The 22,693-nt window shown below is 40.0% G+C and overlaps 1 protein-coding gene across 3 annotated transcripts in view; it reads right to left on the bottom strand.

Moving 5' to 3' along the window:
• CNKSR3 (CNKSR family member 3) overlaps window positions 1-22,693 on the bottom strand; it is a 64,078-nt gene that overhangs the window by 20,037 nt on the left and 21,348 nt on the right. For 2 of the 3 annotated variants that reach the window (XM_054061084.1, XM_054061085.1), the window contains exons 2-5: window positions 14,822-14,985; window positions 5,619-5,821; window positions 4,244-4,331; window positions 1,744-1,785 (exon numbers count right to left, since the gene is read on the bottom strand). In XM_054061084.1, the coding sequence (XP_053917059.1) occupies window positions 1,744-1,785; window positions 4,244-4,331; window positions 5,619-5,821; window positions 14,822-14,985 (497 nt within the window). The remainder of the gene's footprint in view (window positions 1-1,743; window positions 1,786-4,243; window positions 4,332-5,618; window positions 5,822-14,821; window positions 14,986-22,693) is intronic. The other variant, XM_054061086.1, reaches the window with a different exon arrangement.

Raw genomic sequence — 22,693 nt, 5'->3', positions numbered from 1 at the left:
ATAGCACAGTTAAGAACCACTGAGACGGAAGATTCATTAGTACAGTTCTATTCTACAGCATTGTTTATCTTCTTACTGTCACCTAGAATAAACAAACAGTTTCCATTAGTGCCATCACTAACAGCTGCCAAAACATCCTATGTTTAAAAAAAAAAATAACTCACAAAACAAAAAATGGGCTTGGTTTGCTTTAACCAATATTTGAGCCATCAAAATAATGAAACATTTTGATGATTCCTTATGGGAACAGTGACAGTTTTTCATATTGTTCTTCATTTCTGCTACAAGAAAATAGGCCATGTGTCAGAAAAAGTAAGGTGCCAGCCCACTGACTTACCTACATAAAGCTTTACAGTATAAAGTAGGACAACTAGCACTTAAGCATTTCAGCACAACTTCTCTCCACTGTGCCTCTGAGCTGACCCCTTCCAGAATGTGAGGTTCATAGTAGGTGAGGTTCATAGTTCTGTTGACCAAAATATATCTGGTCCTAAGCTGACAACTAAAGGCGAATTCTGACTGCACATATCAGTAAAGTCAGAGGCAGAACAGCTTTGTCTTGCAGAACTTAAGTAGCAGAATGGCTAATTAATGAGAAGGGGAAGAAATCATAGTCAAGAAAATCTGTGCTGTCCCTACACTCACAAATTCCACTTATGTCCCAGTGTGTTCTGGGTCTTGACATAAACTGCAGCAATGCCAAAATTCAAAGTTACAAAAGCTCAAAGGACATGAGAAGGGGGATTAGTACACAGTACAGGAGTTATACAGAATCTGCAAATCAGCAAGCTAAGCCACTTTTTGCAAGGGTTTTGAATCCTTCAAAGTAGACACACGTAACTAGGGTGGGGAGAGCTGTCCCGTAGGAAGACATTAGTTTGGATTACAATGATCCCTGGAAACAATGGTACCAACAGTTTGTTTTGTTTTACATCAGATTTATAAAGCAGCAATAAAATAAATCAAAACAATGCTTAAGTGCGAATGTAAGGAGCTACTCAAACAAGGGAACTCCTAACAACAATACCTACTTCCACAGTGGGTGTGCACAAATGGAAAAAGAAAGATGCAAAAACCCTCCCTTTTACATGGTCTCATTATTTAGACAGAATTATTTTTAGTTATTGTGCTACTAAATTCCTGAGCATCTATGAGCTAGCGGAAGGCCTTATCAAAGGCCACAGCCTGGTTCATGTCAAAAGCAGGAAGTGATGATTAACTGTTACAAAATATAAAAAGCATTCCATTACTCTCCTCCTTGGGTCACAAGGCTGCTTTAAACAACCCTGAAAACTCAAATCTTCCAGGCTCAAGTATAATCAGAGACAGAACTTCAGTACTGCAGCAGGGCAGTTCTTTTACACGAAGCTTATTCAAGTACAGTGTCAGCTTAAGGCATTAACTGTACATCATGGGCAGAACTGAATTTACAGAATTTAGCCTATGATCATGCTACAGTACTGCCCCTCCCTTGAAAATGCGAAGTCTAAATTCTCTTAGAAAAAAAATAGCTGTGCAATGAAACTTCAAGCAATACTTGACTCCTTGCTATTACACATACTACTTGCCTGTTCAAATTTCATTGATTCCCTCTACAGCAAAGAGAATTCACAAAATGGCCCATATTTACTTAAACGATACATTTAAACGTGTGGAATTGAAAGCTGTTGTCAGTACAGTCAGTGCAGAAGTCACCGAGAAAACGTTAATGCAGGCAGCTGAGTTTCAGAAGTACATACTTACTACAGTTTGAACTTTATCTTCCATGTCAGCCACAGTGCAGTCCTAAAAAAAAACAAGAGCAAAAGTCCTACATTAACTAATAAACATGCAAAATCTCTGAAAATGCTGCAAAACTGCCACTTCAACCACAAACTGAAATTCATGAAGTTATTCATGCTGCAGGGATTAATCAGATTAGTTTCACTCAGTAGGGCTTAAGCATACTGTTAGACACCTATTTGCTAGCCCTGGTAGAAAGTAATAATAAACCTTGAAAACCAAGAGAACACAGGATTCATTTACAGCAGCAGATTGTTCCAGAAAAGCAGAAACCTGCATGATAAAACTAGACTCTCATAAGGCCAGGGAAACAAACTTGCTTTACACCAATAAATCCTAACTCAAGCACTCCTCTGTTCCAGGCACCAAAATGGATCTAAAATATACTGTTAAAAATAGCATAAGAAGTGATTTTTCATAAATGTGCTGTCAATAACATTCCAGAGGGCCAAAAGATTGCACACAAAGCATTATTTACATAGCCCAGATACAAAAGTCTGAATTGAAACAAGTTCATGTAACAGACTACAGAAGTCACCATTGTTTTCCTTCAAGAACAGCTAAACTAAAGAACAGTATCGGATTCTCAGATTTAAAAGTTTAAACAGCAAGTAAATAATTAAACAACATTTACAATGTCTACAAGGAGAAAAACCCCAAACACCAAGCATTTAAACAAGTTTAAATTTGAAGATACTTGTCCATTGACATCCCAACCTGCCTAACTACCACACAATGCCTCCAGGAGCTGTGAATCGAAGATGTTCTGTATTTCTAATCAGCTTCAACACTTCCTCTGTTTCTTCCTATCACTATTCTGTGGTTTTAAGTACAGGAATTAAAGAGAACCATATAGTCATCCAGACAGAGACACATCAGGGATTTTTCAAACAGTTCAGCTATGTTCTCTTATGTTTTCATAGTATGTTAACACCCTGTTCGCTGCTGTAATGATAACCAAGGATTAATGTCACATTTAAGACGTTCTGTCGCCAAAAGCTTTAAGTAATTTCCTGTACACTACTATCAAGTTTAGACTCCACCACTGTGCATCAGCCTAACTTCCTCCGCTAAATAGGTCTCCATAAAACAGTAGTGAATGTCACCTACCATCATGTAGCCCAGTGGGTTGACATTACAAAGTCCTTGTACTCCTCTTAATTACTGTTTATCCTGATTATTATTGTAACCTTTAAGATAGCCATGAGTTTTTAAGAAACAGTAAACTGTTCCTTGTAACCATATAGCCGCAATTAAAGCCAACTGGAATCTTGGTGCGTTCCCACCTTGCTACTATTCACCCGCTTGTATAATAATTAATGATTTTTCAGAGCAGTATTGGTTCCACAAGAGCCACACTGGTCTGTTCACTATATGTAGTGAATATTTATTCCTACACTCTATTCTCTAGTAAGAGATACTTCTGAAGTCTAAAAACTCATCTAAAAATTATTAAGTGTAACTCTTTTCCACGTCAGTGGACTCCTTCAGACCATCCCTAACGTCTCTGCAGCACTCCAGTTGACAATAATGTTGGTTCTACCCCCATTAATGCTTTTCCTCATATCAAGCAATCCCATTCTTTATAGCTCAGATTAGCAGAGAAGTACTATGACACTTAAAAAGCTAGGGTTGTGTTCACCAACTTTCATTGCCCTGCCAAAGGCTGATTTAACTGACAGATCAGACACCATTTTTAGGAGTTTATTAATAGAGTTCAATATCATATCTCAGTTCCTGTAGCACTCCTGGGTGAACACCATCTGCTGCTAAAACTGCTTACTGTTCTCCTTCACAATCTGTGGATCTGTAGCTGTAAATCACTGACTTCTTGCAATTGCACAAAACGCACCCAAACAAGAAGGGCATTCAGCAGCAAGCCAAACTCCTGTGCCTTTGAACTTGTAAAATCCAGATACTATCCTTTCACAATGATCCAACTGATATCATTGGATGTCATCATAGCTTGACAACTCACAGGATGTTTGTCCTTTGACATCACCAGCTCTTTCCATTACATGCAGCATTTCTCATCTGATGGCTAAAACACTGTATGGGGCAAGACAAAGAATCTGCAAGCATGTGTATAATAACCAATGGAGTTATTCTAGAATTAGCACTGGTAACTGGTCTTCAATGTTGTTTAGAACTTGAAAAAATCTTCAAATGCAGACTAGCTATTTCAAAAACCAATTCTTCCCATCAAAGCTCAAGAAAACATGAGAGGCCTTTAAGATAGCCACTGAAGATACAGTCAGCAATAGCAAAACTGAAAATTAAGGGGGAGTTACCCTCAGAAAATAGACAACTGAAACTGACCTTCCAAGTTAGAAGCAAGCTCTCATTCCCAGATTTGCCTTCCCGTTAACACTCTGAACACAGCAATCACATTGCTTCCTCAACAACCCCCATCCCGCTTCCTTCCCTTTTGGAAAGCAGAGAGGAAAAGCAATCAGCTGACCTTCTGAACAGTAGTAGTGAGATCCAAGCAGAGCTGAATGATTCTGTTCTTCATTGATGAAAAGTCAGCAATACCTGTAAATGGGGTCCTGCAATATGAGAAAACTCCCCTTAGATCCAAGGGACTAGGCTTTTCCCATCCTACCTTATCAGTGAGGAATAGCACATGAAAGCAAGAGCTGCAACTATGACATCTGTACAAGCATGAGGACATAGTTTTACCATATAAATATTCCTGACTGCTCAGTCCTGTTCCTCCCTGGACCAAAACTGGCGAACGTCTAGCCTTGTGGTAAGCAAGTTCAGACAGCAAAACCAGAAGGAATAGTCCATTTTCAAAACTAGAGTTCTCAGCTGTATGCTTGAGTGAAGTCACACTGTTGTAAAAATCACACGCTTGGTTTGCCAGCAAGTAGACTTTATTTTTCAAGTCTTTGATTACTAAACTCAGACTGAAGAGAAAAACAAATTGCTATAAAACAGTTCACATACAGAGGTGCATTGAGTCTCAGCCTTAGAAAAGGATCATGATAGGTAGAGCAACTTTAGAACCTATAGACTCTCACCTCACACTGTTACGGCAGGTGAAAAGGTTAGAAGGCGGGGCAGAAGTAACCCGAGCAGGTCTGGGAATAGACAACCCAGTCATCTTGCTGACTATGAGTTGCAGAAGAAATTTAGGTTGAGCTGCCAGCAACAGCGTGAAAGGAAAGGACCAGGTGAGAGGCACAAGCTTTTAAGGACACTGCTTGCACACAGAACCAACTCCTTGCTGGAAAGCAGGAATATTGAAGCATAGAAGCTGTCCATGCAGCCAGTCTCCCTGAAGCTCTCCTTCTAATGTTCCTTCTAAGGAAAGCTGGCAAGGGGCTTGAGAATTTACGTTCATCTGTCATTCCAACCAGCCAGCACCCAAACCGTTCTGTTGCCTGCTTGCTGCCAGTGTCGCAAAACAACTCCAGCTCATCAGGGAGAAATAAATACAGACAGAGACTATCCTCTATTCAAGTTATCACATCATAGAGCTAAGGCCACAACAAAATATCAAAAATTCTTTTAGAAATGGACCTGCCAGTGACAAGTAATTTAGAAGGAGAGAAGCAAGTCACATGCATGAGAAACAGGCTAGAAAATTTGTTATCTCCCCCAAATGGGAAAACTACTTTTATAAACACCATTTGAATACAATGTCAACAGGTTCACTTATTTTAGCAAGAGTGGAAGCAGAAGATGAAATTTGTCCACTAGAGGCCTTCTGGCAATATCAAAAGAGGTTAATGAAATCACTATCTTTACACTCAAGCATCTAGAAATTGCCTTGCTAGAAGAAAAAATCATTATAGCAGTAAATTTAAATATAAAGGCATTATTCTTACCTGTCCAACCACGCAAGCAAGGCTTTAGCAGCACCAATAAGCTCTACCACAGAAGTAAGGAATTCATTGGGGGGCTTGCGAGAGGTATTTCCATCATAATTTGAACTTTTCCTATGGCTGCTGATGTAATTTTGCAGATTGTTGGATGATGCTCGCAGCTTGAGAACAAGGTTCTTCATATTGTCTGTTTCAAGGCCATAGTTCTACAAGAAATATTAAGTTTGATAAATTTCCATATTGAGTCTGCCTATTTATTACAGCACAAGTTATAAACTCATCTGGGGTGAAAGGTCTGAGAATTTGCCCAATTTTATGGGTTTTCTTGGCAAAAATACATTCTAAAATTTGTTCTATACAACAGCCATTAAAGAATACCATTGTGGGTGCTAAACTCCTCAGTTAGATATTAGTGAGATTTGGGAACACATTTCGATCAGAATGAAGTCCGAATGCCTTTACAGATGTCATTTACCTTTAAAATGTAGTGGTAATTACAGGACTGCATTGGGGTTTTTTGTTAAAGAAAAGCAGACACTGGGTTTTTTTCTTAAAATGTTTTCTACACTGTGGTACATAAACAGTGAAGTAACAATTCATTCGTAGCTGAAGATAAATTTAATCTGGCAAGAGCTAAAAACATCTACAGGAAATAAATGTCATTTTATAGTCAAATGCTGAAATAAGTATTTGGGGCACAAGTTTTCAGTAACCGTGTTTTTTGATTATAGCAATGCAGTTATTTGCACATTTAACAACTGCGTTGATACTACACAGTCTTAGACAACATATTTCTTATTCAACATCTTTATAACAATTCCTGAAACCTAAGGAACCTGTAAGTCCTGCCTGTAACTTCAGTTTTATAAATTCAAATACAATCAAACCATGCTCTGTAAGATTAAAGCCCAAATGTTTTGAGCAACACATTGATTACCTCACTACAATCATACCAGAGATGCAACATAACAATTGTGAAGGCAACTCAATTGTTTAATCAAGATTTTCTTCTTTTGGCTGTCAGTTTGCACATGTGAGTTACACAGCAATATACTGCAAATTACCTTTGCCTTTCTGCTAGCCCACCTTGAGAAACCTCTGCGGGCACCTGTGTGAAAGTTAAGATGCGGGCAATTCTTAGCTTTTTTCACAGCATCACAGAACCGTCTGACTTGAAAGGGACCTTAAAGATTATCCAGTTCCAACCCACCTGCCATGGGTAGGGACATCTCCCATCAGACCAGGCTGCTCAAGGCCCCATCTAACCCAGCCTTGAACATTTCAAGGGATGGGGCATCCACAACTTCCCTAGGCAACCTGTGCCAGTACCTCACCACCCTCATTGTGAAGAATTTCCTCCTATGTCTACTCTAAATCTGCCACTCTCCAATTTATAGCCATTCACCCTAGTCCTATCACTACATGCCCTTGTAAAAAGTCCCTCTCCTGCTTTCTCCTAGGCCCCCTTCAGGTACTGGAAGGTTGCTGTAAGATCTCCTCAGAGCCTTCTCTTCTCCAGGCTGAACAACCCCAACTCTCTCAGGTTGTTCTCGCATTGGACATGCTCTGGCCCCCTGATCATCTTCGTAGCCCTCCTCTGGACCTGTTCCAACAGTTCCATATCCTTCTTATGTTGACGATCCCAGAACTAGACAATATTTCAGGTAAGGTCTTGCAAAAAAGGAATAGAGGAACTACTACTTTTCTTTAATAATAAGAAAAAAAAACCCACCTACACAAAACCACTAAGAAAAAAAAAAACAAAACAAAACCTGACACCAAAACACCAAAAATTCCTCCAGGTTCTACGGTTTAGTCAGCTATGCTTTTTTTATTCCCTCTGAAAAAACTGAAGAAACTAAAGCATATCTTAATTCCATGCAATTCCAGACTCTCAGAAGTTCCCAACACTTTCGCTCAGGACTGCAGTATCATCCAGGCTGGAAGTCTCAGTCCAACCTCCTGCTCACAGCTGGCTCAGCTGTAATTCTCAGACCAATTCATTTGGGACTTCCAGTAGGTCTTAAACCTCCAAGAACTGTAACTACACAGCTTCTCTGGGTGACCTGATCCACTGCCTGACTGTGCACATGGTGAGAGTGTTTCCTTCAATGCAGCTGAAACTTCTCATTTCAACCTCTGCCCACAGTCTCTCACTCCTCCTGCCATGCACCACCGTGAGCAGCACAGCTCTGTCATCCAGACCATGTCCACCCATAGTAGGTGCTGGGGGATCTGCTGTTAGGTCCCCTCAAAGCCATCAATTCTCCAGGCTAAAGCAGCCACAATTCCTCAGCCACTCCTTATAGAGGAGCACTCCAACCCTGACCAACCTGGTAGCCCTCCACTAAGCTTGCTCTGGTTTGTCCATGTCTGTCATACTCAGCAGCAAGGCAGCATACACAGACTAATGAGTAAAGGGCAATAATCGCTTCCCTCCCTTTTCCTGGCCACGCTCCCTATTAATACAGCCCAGGATGCTGCTGACTTCTTTGCCACCAGGGCACACTGCAGGCTCATGTCTCCATTGCCTCCACTGTCAAATGTCCCTAAAACAGGCTAGAATAACTTATATTAAGTTACAAAAGACAAAACAGAACCTTTACCCCTCTAAAAGACACCACTCGTAAGGAGAGGTTTTAACTACTCATGTACCTTTAAAATATCTACCACCTCCTATGGATAAGATCCCAGTGAGTGTAAGTTACACAAATGCCTCTCTCCTCCTCCTGAGGGCTCTTGGCAAGGAAGTACAGTTAAAGCAAAGCCAGGAGTAGGGATTGAGAGGATATACCCAGTTATAAAAATGCCACTGTTGCAACAGCAAAGGATATCTTGAAATTTTCCAGTATCAGAGAAGGAAAGATTTGGATTACTAAACAATGTTGAAGTACTTGCACACTGTCATGAGTGATGTTATTACATTTTAAGTAAAAAAAAAAAAACGCCACCAACAGCATTGTTTAGATGCATTTCTTGCCTTTAATTGTCTCCTCCTCACAGGACACTGCATATTAGTCTCTTTTTGGAGGCATATCTTTTCACCAACCAGTCTGGATGGGAGGTAAGTTCCTGTGAATGCAAGAATTTGAAAGTAGCCACATGCCAAGGAGATCTCACATGCTAGCAGGAGCTGGGAAGTGATTCTGCTCCTGTACTCGGCACTGGGGTGGGGCACACCTTGAGTACTGTGTTCAGTTTTAGGTCCCTCAGTACAAGAAAGAGTTGCTGGAGTGTGTCCCGAAGAAGGCATCAAAGCTGGTGAAGGGTCTGGAGCACAAGTCTTCTATGTGAATGTTTTAGGGCCAAAACAAAAATCTGATCTGGTGTAACAGGCTCTCGTAAGATCTGGGGCCATCTCTAATCACAGGCACACAGGCTGTGGGTACAATTTCTGCACATGAATGACAAATGCAGACCTGGATATACTTAAATATCAAGCTCCAAGTAGACCAGAGCGATTTGGTGTTTATACCACTATACAGAAAAAAATCTTGTGTTTTCTGTGTCTTGGTGGAGGGAAGAAGCTTAGCATTCTTTAATTATCATGTTAAAGGGAGAATGATAGAATCATTAAAGTTGGAAAAGAGCGCTAAGATCATTTGGTCCAATCAACGCAATACCAACAAGCCCACTAAACCATGTCCCAAAGTGCCACATCTACATGGGGTTTTTAACACCTCCAGACACCACTTCCCTAGGAAGCCTGTTCCAATGTTTCACCACTCTTCCAGTAAAGAAATTTTTCCTAATATCCAATCTAAACCTCCCCTGGTGCAAACTCGAGGCCATCACCTCTCATCCTACTGTTAGTCACTTGGAAGAAGAGACTAACACATGTTTCACCACATCCTCCTTTCAGGTAGTTGTAGAGAATAATAAGGCCACCCCTCAGCCTCCTCTTCTCCAGGCTGAACAGCCCCAGTTCCCTCAGCCGTCATTACTCATAAGACTTTGAGCTCCAGACTTTTCACCAACATTGTTGCCCTTTTCAGAACATGCTCCAGCACCTCCATGTCTTTCTTGCACTGAGGGGCCCAAAACTAAACACAGTATTCAAGGTGGGGCCTCACCAGTGCGGAGTACAGGGGCACAATCACTTACCTACTCCTGCTGGCCAACCCGTTTCCGATACAAGCCAGGATACTGTTGGCTTTCTTGGCTACCTGGGCGCACTGCTGTCTCACATGCAGCTGGCTATCGAGCAGCACCCTGAGGTCCTTTTGCATGAGGCAGCCTTCCAGCCTCTCTTCCCCAAGCCTGTAGTGTTACATGGGGTTGTTGTGACCAAAGTACAGGACTCAGCACTTAGCCTTGTAAAACTTTATACAAATGGCCTCAGTCTATCAATCCAGCTCATCCAGATCCCTTCTGCAGAACCTTCCTACCCTCCAGAAGACCTACACTCCTGCCCAATTTGGCACTATCTGCAAACTCACTGAGGGAGCACCCAATCCCCTCAATCAATCTCCTTTTCACACCTCTGCAACTTATTTACACAGCAAGTCAGTTCAGTGTGACTTTTCCAGTTCAGCTATTTTTTAAAACAGTTCTGTCACGTAGTTCTCAGTTTTGAGGCAAACTTCAACATAGGTCTTGCCCCTGAAGATATAGGGCAGTCCAGCTTATCACTGCAACTGGTCTCCTCAACAGCCCATCAAGAGCATATCATAGCCTAGCCCCCCAGACACTAAGCCTTCCTAGAAATTGTCCCAGAGATTCTATAGAGCACAGCCGAGACAACTAAACTAGCAGTTTGTGCTCTACAAAAAGTCCTAGCTAAGAAACAGCCTATCCAGCAGAACAGGGAGCAACAACAGTAGCTCTTTCAGTACAGGCAACTGAACTCTCCAACTTTGACCTGTTAACTCCAATACATAAAAAACGAGTATTGTTCTGCTCCTTTATCAGATACAGCAATGCTGTAAGGTATCTGACCATCTCACACATAACCACCTATTCTTGCAATTTTTCTGCTCCTTCACTTGCAAGGTATACTCTGTTGGGAGAGCTGGTTTGGGGAACTAAATTATTTTTAAAAAATCTATTCCCTTTTTTAGTGTAGTGTGTTCTCACAGCCGGTTTAACTCCTTGAAGCAGCTTACCTCAAGGTCACTGGAGTGCAAGTACAAAAGATCACTAATCTGAGCACAGAAGGAGGTGGAGGCAGCAGCAGACTCGGATTAATTTAAACTGTCATGGAGCTGTAGCCCCAATTCAGGACAGATAGGAATGTTGATAGCGTGGCAGCACACCAAACAGCCTTCACAAATACACACAGTTGAAGCACAATGCTTAGCAGGCTTTTTTAAAATATTCCTACAGAACCGAGGCTACAATATGTAGCAGATAATTATTTAGGCAACCAAAAGGCTTCGGATGTTGCTCATGAACTAAGTAACAAATTTTCCTATTGCTTGCAATTTAAAATAGGGTTCCTCTCATCAAAACACAGGGTGAAGTCAGCGGTCAAGAACACCCTATGTCAAACATACCAAAGTTGTCACTCATTAACTTGGCAAGCCACGTGCAAGGCTGGAGGAAGAGACAAGATGCACACGTGCATCAGACTGCACATGCGCACAAGAGCACTGCACCAACCAAATAATTGCTCAAGGTCAGGCAGACAACATGAAAAATAAAGTGTGGTTAACCAAAGTCAAAAGAGCACAGCAGTTGTGTCAGAGCTGTCTTGGGTCAATCCAATACTCCGCTACTGCCCAGGGGCAGCATTGCCTTCCCCTTCACAGCCACGTTCACGTGCTGCAGTGTCATCAGCTGTATCTCGTCTGATCCAACTGAAAACCAGCCCTGAGGAAAACAATAAAACCAGACTGAATGCCAGCTCAAAAGCTTATCCAACTCACTGCATGCCTATATAAACACTAGAATTCACATAAGGTACTGTCACAATCACCTGTTCTTGCTCTTCCTCGCCACAAAAATACATCCTAAAGAATCCTTTGAAGTCCCAAATTTCCTACTAAACAGCACCAAATTTGAGACCTCTAGGTAACTGAAGTCTTATTAGGTGGTGCACAGACGTGGTGCTTTTCAGAAGGATTAGTCACAAAGGATAAGTCTTCATGTGTAAATGTTCTGCTTTATGCTTTGATGTTATATTTTGTTGCACTGCAAACATACTGGCAGAATATAACTACCAGTGAAATTAAAGGCACAATACTAGAACTGTGTTTGGTTTTGTTTGTTTGCTGAGTTGTGTTTTAGATTGCTTAAAACCAGTGACTCTTCATTCTAACCTCAAGAAAAAAAAACAAGCTGCTGTTTTGCTTCCAAACTGTCCCATCACACCGTGTAGGTAAAGATTCAAAAATCTAATCCAAAGAACATATTAAAAGTGAAAACATCATTACAAGTGATAATATTTGCATAACTTCTTGTTAATGCTTGCATTGTTTTATATTTATTAAGCCCAAACAGGCAAGTCCACTCAGAGATGGAAAAGCATTCAGTTTCCACCACCACTATAGATGCTTTTTGTCCCAGTAATTTGACTGAGGACACCTATTTTCTAGATCCCTACCTCTGGCTTTTGTGGTTTTGTATGAGTTTGAAAAGCACATTTATGCCTGCCTCCTCCCCCCTAAATACTTAACTAAGAAATGTCATCTGTTTTCTCCTCAAGGCAAATACTCACCAACAAAAACATTAAAGCACTCAAGTTGATGGTTTCTAAACCCCTCTGTGGAATTCAGTTTCTTTATGTCCTCTAACTTCTGTAAGAGTTCAACACCTGCTCAGAAAAATCTGTTGGAGCAGCTCAAGAACAGAAGAAACATGCTCCCAGGAAACCATTTTTCATCCCCGTCCATCCTCTCTTCTGCTGCCTATTCAGCTGCAGCTTTGTACAACATGCAGCCACTGCTACGAGAAGATGAAGGAACACTGCCTCATCACCAAAGCAGAGGAAGATGTATCCATTTCTTCCACCTATACTAGTTCTGGAGTTCACTTACTGCGGCAGCAAGCACCTTAACTTGCAGACGTTTTTAGCTTGACAGTGTAGCTGCCAAAGAGGGCTCTCTCCCTATAGCAAGATAAAGAAAATGTTTGGTTTTTTAAAGAGGTGTATTTGGCCTTCTTTCTCAAGGACAGGACTACCTTCACACTACTTTTACAACTGATCCACTGAGGCTGGGAAAAAAAAAAAGTGTGTACTGCCAATGCTTCGAAAGAGTTACTGCAGGAGAAAGATGGTCCCAAAACAGCTGCCTCACTGTCTTTAGAGACGCAAACTTTTTTCCAGTATGAGGGAACCAAATCACCAATCTGAAGGAAGCGGGAAGCTCAGCTGGAAAACTACCAAAGCAAAACTAGACAAAAGGAAATTCTTGAGAACACCAGCACTGGGGAACTACCAACCCCCTCTCAACTCTGCCCTGCCCCCCAAGAACAACAGCTTTCAAAGTCTGACCTCAGGCTGGCCCAGTTAACGCTATATTTCAACAGTGTGAGCTAAAAGCATAGTGGGAAGAGGAGAGAAAAAAAATCTCCCAGAAGAGTTTCTTAGCTTTTTTATAAATCAAAGCCCAAAAACTTAGGGAAAAGGTCACCATACATACACACACACAAATAACATCCACTAAATTATATCAATACACCGACCCACTTTCAAAGAACTAATACAGGTGAAACAGGGCAAACTTTTTTCTCTTACATAAAGACAAGAAAATAAAAAATAGCTGTCACCAGAACTTAACACACACCATCCCCTTAGGAACAAAATCATTGTTGATTTTACTCAAACCCAAAAACTCAAGGGAAGAGGCATCGAGAAGGTGACAAAGGGCATACCCAAAACATGGGAATTCTGCCTCCACCTCTTAAAAAATAAGGACATTTCAGCTGCAACATGTGAACTCTGTCTAATGCATTAACTTCAGCTGCATTTCACGAAGGATTTCCAGAAATGAGTCCAAGGTCAAAACTTTTGTCTACAAAGGAAATTAGAAGGAAATTGTAGGAGATAAAACACAGCTTTAGGTTCTGCGGTCATCCAGCTTTATTCATTTTATTCCAATACTTCAAAAAAGAAGAGAGTGCTTTTGGGGACTGCCATATGCATTACTTCAGCCAGAACTGTATACAGCACACAGTACATTCACTAACTCACCAGACCTCTTCACTCACGTGACAAATCCTTCCCACAACACGAAATGCATTTCAGGCTAATTCCATTCTTCTCTCAGATTTTCAAGTTAATTCTTAAAAAAAGTTTTATAGACCAAATACTGAAGAGGCAATAAAACATTTTTCAAGTACAAGAGAAACTCTTCGGGAAACATTTTAGATTAAGTAATTTCATTATATATACTTCTTCCAGTACAGGCTATCCAATTTGTTCCCATTTATGGAGTATGAATGAACCCTGTAGCAACTCTTTGCAGCAAATAAAGCAGGTAGCACACAGGCAATAAAGACGCCATTTCAAGGGTATGCTTAGTGCTGCAAGGCTTGCCTAATGAAGGAAAGGTTGGCCACTGCTCGTATCACGACAAAGCCTTTCTCACCCATCTCCTTGATGTAATCACATGTACCTCTAGCACTCATTTACTGTGTTACAAACACATCTTCAAAACTGTGTCCAAGCTAAAGCTTTTAAATAAAGCCTGCACTAGCAAAACCATCTGAAATATATTTCTTCTTTCCAGAGTATGCTTGTTTTAAAGGCATCTGTGCAGTTATATATCAAGAGTAAGACAAACAGCCTAAGTCTCAAATCCAGTAAGAATTCAGCTTGACTGTAACTGAGTTAGCAAATCACCCCTCATTTCAAGAGCATTTTCTTCACTTTGTAGACTACAGAACTGCCCTAAACCTATTTCAACACACCTGAGGAACCATTAGCAGCTGTCATTTCAACAGTATGTCTTCCATCTTCTATGACCAATTCACCCAAGTCAAGAGGAATTTTAATCACTATTCACTAACAGGTGCCACAAGAACTAAAAACTCTACTCAGACCACTTTTTTCTTTAGAAATGCAATTGAATTAATGTTGCCTCTAAAAGGTAAAGAGCCATTAACACAGAACTCACAAGAATTAAACAAATTTACTCTTTTTCTTTTACCCTGATGCATAACAAAGCATGACACGGGCATTCTGTTTTTATCAGACTTATCTTAGTCATTCAGTCAAAAGAGCACTTGAAATTCTTTGCATGTCTATTCACCACTTAACTAACCAGTGCACACAGGAGATCCACAGCCTCTAGAACCAGTTCCTGGTGTCCAATCCGTGAGATACCCAAGTCTTCAAGGTCTTGGTGAGAGATCTGTAACAGCTGTTCACCATTTATCTTCTCCCGTTCAAATTTATGGACATACTGCTGCAGGCAATCATCCAGGCCTACCAAAACACAAGAGAAGGGGATGTGATCACAAAATTGTCTTTTGCCCTTCCACCCAAATAAAGAACACCACACTCACACAATAAAAACAAACCCTGCAAAAGGCATCAACTGCAAATTCATATGTGATGCCAAATTAAAAAAAAAAAAAACTTGCAGTGTAACTCAAGTTGTACCACAAGGGCACAGAAATGGAATATGCATGTTTTGTGGATCTTTGTGTCACTCAAATCAACGCATGACCCACCTGCTCCTTGTGGATCAAGCACAGCAATTAAGACTGTCCCTTTGGTGTTTGCATAGACTCAGGATCAGGGTAACCCAAAATCCTGAAGCAACAAAATCCAAAGCAACAAAATAACCTTAAAACTGACAGAAAAAGGTGGCAAATACAACAAGACAAGAACAAAAGGTCTTACCCAAAGCATAGTTAAACAAGCAAACAAAAGCACAAAAAACCTGTAGTTCCCCATCCACTTATATGTAAAAGGCTGAATGAATGAGAGGAAAATGGAAGAAAGGCAAAGCAATCTAAATGGTGTTTGGCTCAAGTCCCATTATTCCTTCATCTACTAGACCCTGCAGGTTCCTTAATCAGCCATTCCTTCCCCAGAAGGAACACATCAGTAAGAAATCTAAATCACTTCTGCATTTATGAAGTGGTCTTAAAACTAAAGTTTAGAGCATTTTGTCTCAGCAAGATCCTCCACATCTCACTTGAAATTGTGATTCTATGATCCTGTTCTCTACAGTATCTTTTCCCCAGCAATTAGAGAAAGGGTTTCTGGTTTTCAATTTGTTTCATTTGACTAAACTTCACACGTTAATCTTGTTTATTTGTGTATTCTGCTCATTTCCTCTGTTCTTCAAGATCCTGCACGCAGCACAATCTGGGGAAAACATCTGGAAAAAAGTATTATTCTAAAAGATGATGCAGCACTCTTGCTGTCCTATTCCACTTGAATACATTAACCAGAGTGAGAGGAACAGATCCAATTAGATCTGTTTCACAGAAATACATCATGTTCATTGAAAACAGCAGACAGAAGAAAAAATTCAGATTAGATATTTGACATTTACTAAGTAGCATCCACAATAACTACATTGTTTGGCCACTCAGTTTTAAAAAATTGAGCCTTTAGCTGCATAAAGGATGTTTATTAGCTATGCTGGCTCAAAAGGAAGCCATTGAGGTGGACAGGATGTCAAATGCTGCAGATAAGAAACACAAACAGTATCCTGAACTGTAAGGAAAGAGCCAGAAGACCAGCACTCAGTTCCACTTACGGAGCCACAGTAGCTGCGTCAAAAATAAGCATTCCCAGCACATGCTACTCCCAAGAAAACGTTTGAGAAAAATCACAAAGCGGAGTCTAGGAGTCACACAAAATATTCATCTCGTAACAGCAGAACAAGCAGTCACTGCTGCCTTGCAGAGCCTGGTTACAACAGATCTATAGATTAGACTCTCGCCACACATCACTTGTCTCTATACTGCACATTCATAAATTAATAAGGACACCTTGGCACTTGACAGTCACCCCTTTGCACGATGCTGGCAAGCTTAATTATTGCAGTACATCAAAATCTGGCTGAACAAGCTTGTCTCCTCCACGTGCAGAGCTACTCATGTGCACAGCTTGATTTTTAAGCATAATTATGAATGGGAAAATCTACATGCAAGATGAGCAGAGTCTCCCAGGGCTACAGTTGTGTGGGGTGCACTCTTGTTACTTCCCATCTGCCTTGGCAAGGCCACAAATTTGAAAATTGAGCCCAGTGTTTTCTTTCCCACAGGCACCAAATTCTCCCTTCGGCTATACAAACTCTTTTCCCAGGAAAAATAATAAAAAGATCTGGCCCTCATTGTTTAACAATTTATTTTTTCTAAACAAATACTCAACCGAGGCTGACATACAGTGCACATACTTGACATTCCCAATTCTTAATGCTGTCTTGAGTACCACTGTTTCCCATCATTTGCCATCGTAAGCCCAGAGTTTCCCTTGCAAACTGCACGAACGTCTAAAATAAAACACTTTGAAAATTAAAACTTCGCATGCTGAATGAAGTTTCTTGGATACAGTGCTGGTTTTGCCTATCCTTCCCATGTGTTGACTCAACTTTCTAGATTCTCATTCTGTGCTAAAACACAAGACTCAAATGTATATACTGACCCCCAAGAAAGAACTATGGCTTTCAGCTTGCCTGTGTTTTTATTAAATTCATCCCTGTCTGTCCTTGACCATATTTTACAACTGGAACAGCTACCTCTACAGTATTTTTAAAAGTCCTTAAAAAACAAAAATTTTACAATCGCAAAATGAGCCTATTTTGTAAAGTAAAATGACAAAATCACACAAATGTTAATGCAAAGTAGTCAGAGGCACAGCCACTAAGCTAGAAATGCAAGATGAAGTGACCAAAACTATACAAAGCAGGAAGTGAAGACAGATCCACACACCTACGGCAAGCATTTGCTAATGGTTTAAAATGAGCTTACTAACATTAGTGTTACCATTTTTACTACAAAACACATGGAAAAATCTTAAACATTTTAACTGCTATTGCAACTACTTTTATAGGCTATTGTTTAATTTTCCATTGCATGAATGAAATGTTTATAACATCATATGCAAACCAAAAAATTCCTGTTCCTCCAAAAGACAAAGGGGAAAGAAGGAAAAAAAAGGACTCAAATCAGTTCAAGCAAGTAAACTAAATATTTAAGTAAGATTTTAAAAGTGAGCATTCAAATGCCACTTGTATTCTAAGTGAACTACTCATTTTTTCCTTCTTACAAAGATCTCAGTTCATAGCCTCCCCTAGACTTAGTATTGCTGAGTCTGGATATTTGAGAGACAAATTAGAAGTTATAAAAGACATTCTGTGTTACTCAGAGAAATACTTTCTTACATGTTAGGTCATTTTAAATAGTGTAGTATAAGCAAGTTCAAGCAAGAAAATTGTTTTCTCTACTTCCAAAAAAATAAAAAATTAAGACTGACAATGGAAAAAGCTATCTTCATCTCCTTTACCCACTGAAGAGCCCTTTTGAAACCTAATCTATTCATTTTATTGTCAAAGTGTGCTTAAAAACCATTTGTCTCAATTACATGCGAGACATCTTTATTATTCCTTGCACATACATGAAAACCATGCATGGAAGAACATCCTTCATACTTAAATAATAATTAGAGAATGAGGGAAAATATAAATAGAAAAAGCAGCAGCAGAATGTTACTTAAGTTTTATAACAGCAACAGGGATTTGAGGGGAGGGAGGGATTTGAGGGGAGGGAGGGAGGCTAGTCTAGTTACTGTTATTTGTATCATGAAAACTCTTCTGAGAAACTGCAGTCTAAGTTGAACAAAACTCCCAAATTTTGGCAGGTGTGGAGATGTGCAATAGATCCTAAGAACTGTCTAGACTTTTCTGTCTAAAATAACCTTCCACCACCACATAGAGCACCCCAGACGACATTCAATACCTTGCATTCATGCCAAAACATTGGGACAGGACTTACATTTACAGATTTCGCTGATAATTTTGGAAGCAGGCTGATATTGTTAAGAAAGTTACTCTGAATAACAGTTGAGGTAAAAAAACAATTCTGAGGGTGTTAAGGGGAAGGCTTGGGTCTAAGCCATAACTATCAGTTTACTGTTCAGAGAGAACTAACATTTCTACTGTTGATAGATGCCAGCCTTTCAGCAATGACATATCTGACTCTCTAAGTACTAGAGACGTGTTTTATAATTAGAGTCATTATATAGCTTCATGCTTTTTGCTCATTTTCTGTGCTGGGCATTACCAAGTAATTAACCTACCATAAAGCAATAAAAACAGCTAATCAATGTATTATTGGCACAGGTACAAAGCTAGCTAATTCACCACCGTCTTTTTTCCCCACCATCCCACTGTTCTTCATTCATCTCTTGGGAGACCACAGAGTCCATGTACTTCAGTGTGGAGGGGGATGGGAGGAGGGAAGGGAAGATGGACAAGGCAAGGAACTGAGAAAGGCAGGAGGACAGGGAACTGGGAGGTGATGGGGATCATTTGCTGTTAGTTCCAGAACTTAAGCAGATTATCAGGATAGCTCATATAACGCTAAATAAAGTGCTCATAAAATGTCTCCCCTTCAGAGTCTATTCCTGTGCTGCTTTTAGTCTCCTTGACTTCTTGCAAACACCAACTTCAATCTACTCTAGCAAGCTTTGAAAGATCATCATTTCTAGGAGAATCACTGACATACTCCACAGCACATGACATTATACTACCATTTATATTCCACATGATTTTATAACCGTTATTGTGATTGCTTCCTCCCTTCATTTCCCCCATCTATTTCTACGACAGAAGAAATTAATAGAAGAAAAAGCAGGAGGGAATCAAGGCAGCAAAGGAACACAAGAAAGAAAAGAGCTACTTCATAAGCAGGTGAAACAGCAACTGAGAAGACAAATGAAATCAAGGAAAAAGGGTCTGCAAGACAGCTGTGAAAGGATTAAGCAACTCAGTAGGACACATACAAGGTTAAAGGCAACAAATTGAAAAATTCAAGGAGAAAGAAAACAAGCAGTTTTCTTTAACAGAGAATCATTCAATGCAGTGGGAAGTTTGTTACACTACCACCACAGATGCAACTTTCGTCCCACAATATTACAGGCAGAACCAGGGATGACTAACAAAGGAATTCAAGGTCCTTTAAAAGGATGATAAAAAAAAATCTGGAACAGTCACTAGAAGCTTAATTCAGTAATAATTTGAGCTTAGCTAAGGAATTACTTCCTAGGATCCACGTGCTGGATTGTTTTACCATTTATCATTCTTTAAGTTTTTAAAACATAAGTTTAGTTACCAGCTGGTGTGTTGTGAGCTATTTATTGGGGCCAGAAGGGAGCTCAAAGCCTTAGCTTGCCAAGAGAAAGGCCTTCAAGAGATCTTTGAATTACTGTCTCATAGGCAAAGATAAAAACCTCCTCATTCAGTTTTCCAATCCATTTCACAATTACTCATGACACTGTCACAACCTGCAGTGTCCATCACTTCAAAAAAAATACAACACCAGAGTGAAAGAGCAAGAGCTGCTTATCAGCATTGCAAAATGCCTCCCTGCATATCAGCTTGTTTATAACATAAGTTTTCCTGCTGTAGTCAATTGTAAGCACGTCTTCCACATTTCTTTTCAATCATCTGTGTCCTAACCAAGCAGGCATGGCCTGTTGCCTCACCAGGTGTTAGGTGCTTTGCTGAGGATGGGCACTGCCTAGAACAGCCAAAATGGCATAGAAGTTTGTGTGACCCCCAACTCCATATAGGGACTAAACCAGACAAATTGCTGCCCTCTGCCTGCTAGCAGAGATGCAAAGGGTAGCTCACAACAGTCACAGCAGGACAGAGAGAAAGAGGAAAGCCTTCAACTTCCTTAACAAATGCTTTTTACTGCCCCCTCTGTAATCCCCTCTGACTCACAGATGCACAGATAGCCTTGTGCAACATGTTCCTATTTCCAGTATTTCCAACAAACATATTTAGCCTGGAAAAACAGACTGCACAGACATGCGTTCACACTACCTCAAAATAAATCCATTCATTCCATTCAAACCCATCCATAAATCCCTTAGCTTATTTTGAATGCAAAACTGAAAGCTTTGCCTTGTAATAAAAGAACTGGTGGGTAGATTTGGGTTGTAAACCATTCTGACCAGAAAGGCTATGGAGACTGTGTTTAACCTTTTGTCACTTCATACAGATGCAATCTCAGATTGACAGGCCTCTGCTGTGCTATGCTTTTTACCAGTTCTCCCTACGAAACCATTGATTGAGACCATTCCAACAGTCCTCACTGTCATATTTGAGGACAACTATAAGCTTTAACACTTCACAGGGTAAATCATGAAGTATATTGAGGAAGATTCAAAATAACTTCTGCTCACTCACTTGCTGAATCCTTCGACAAACTTCAGCAGGTTTGCAAAGCAAGACCGCTCTCTACAAACACCAGTATAACACACACTGATTTCCCTCAAAGCATTTTCAGGAAACTAAGTAGAGTCAGAGTGCAGTCTTTAGAGAAGAAGATTGTAGGGAGAAGGATATAATACAGGCCTATAGAACCAGAAGCAGTACAGAAAAAGAGAAAGATAACTGATTATTCATAGTCAGTTCCAATACATGCCAGCTGCACTGACTCTCCATTTCCTGTAACAGGTCCAAATAAGCAATAAAAAGTGATTCTTTCGACAGCAGTATGCAGCAAATGATCATCTACATGGGTATAGGAGAATGTGAACAGGTTCATGAAAGAACCTAACACAGAAGTCACGTTTGACTACAAGACTCAAACAGAACAGTTTGAATTCAAGTTGAAGGCTTGAGGAAGCCTACAGAAGAACACAACTTGCTGTCTTTCCTGCCATCCTCCTTGACATATCCCTTTTCGGCAAACATTGAGGATTTGGGCAAGCTAGATGACACAGGGCTTCCACAGCGGTGCCATATACAGCACCAAATGGAAATGGCAGCTTCTTTAATTACTTTAACCCCTAACACTTAACAAAACTGTTTTCTCTTCATTACTCAAAGCTACTATTTGTGTTAGTATTTACTATATTTAGTGGCACCAGATCTTCACTAAAATGCAAGAACTCTATATAGAGAGACAAAAGGGGGAGAGGTCTAAACACATAATAGTCAATTGTGATATCAGTTTAAGCCAAAGATATAACCAAGGCTTTTCCAGATTGGTAAAAAAAAACCACACGCAGCAGAAATACACCCTGGTAATACTAGCAAATAGATCACAGTAAATCACAGCTGCTCTTCTGGGTCATAATCCAGCTTGAGATATGAACTGTGAGTGGGGAAATAAAACAATGAATTAATTTAGAAATTGTACCTTAAGTTGACAGTGTCTGAACTTGAATCAGGATTGCAAAAATATATTTGACATCAGTGAATGGTAGCATACAATAAACTGAAATAGAAGAAAATTTATAATAAATGAGAAATTAAATGGCATTCCAAAAGCATTTCAGCTAAAACTGAAAGTTGAGTTTTCTTTCCTTTTAACAGCTTTATCAGGGAACAGGAAAAAAAAGGGGGGTGAAAGGAAAGAATCCTATTTCTACTTTTTTCCATAGGGGGTTTCTTACTACAATGTAGCTTTAAGGCTTCAAATTAAAGGCAAAATTAAAATGTAACTCTATAGACATTGAAAAGTGAATTGTGATGGCATGCTATGTTTCTAAAAAGAACAGGACACAACATAACGAAATATAAGTTTAATCAGAAATCTCTCTCTTTATAAAAGAGATATAAGTATGAAGGCATAAGCCAATCATACTTCACTGAAAAACATTACTATGCCACAATTAGAGATAGAAATTAAAGCCTCTTTCAATTTGACAGGGCATTCACTGTAGACATGAAAAAATAGAGTACACCAGACTATACTTGGGCAGATCAGCCCGAATAGCTTCTTAGCCAATACCATGGATTGTCTTCATGGTCATTGCTGACATCACCCTCCCTGACTTCACAGTGAAAAAAAAGCATCATACTTATGGCAAGATGCAACTCTACATTCATCCCCTGGGTATACTGCAGCATGAGCAGTGCAACACAAACCAAATAAAATGGCAGTATATTGTAGGTGTAACGGGGCACATTAGTCAACAGGTGATACTTGAAAAATAAATA

The sequence above is a fragment of the Cuculus canorus genome, chromosome 3 (assembly GCF_017976375.1).
Source record: "Cuculus canorus isolate bCucCan1 chromosome 3, bCucCan1.pri, whole genome shotgun sequence".
Lineage (NCBI taxonomy): Eukaryota > Metazoa > Chordata > Aves > Cuculiformes > Cuculidae > Cuculus > Cuculus canorus.
The sequence above is the reverse complement of the archived record's forward strand: the minus strand, read 5'-3'. Positions and strand labels throughout refer to the sequence as shown.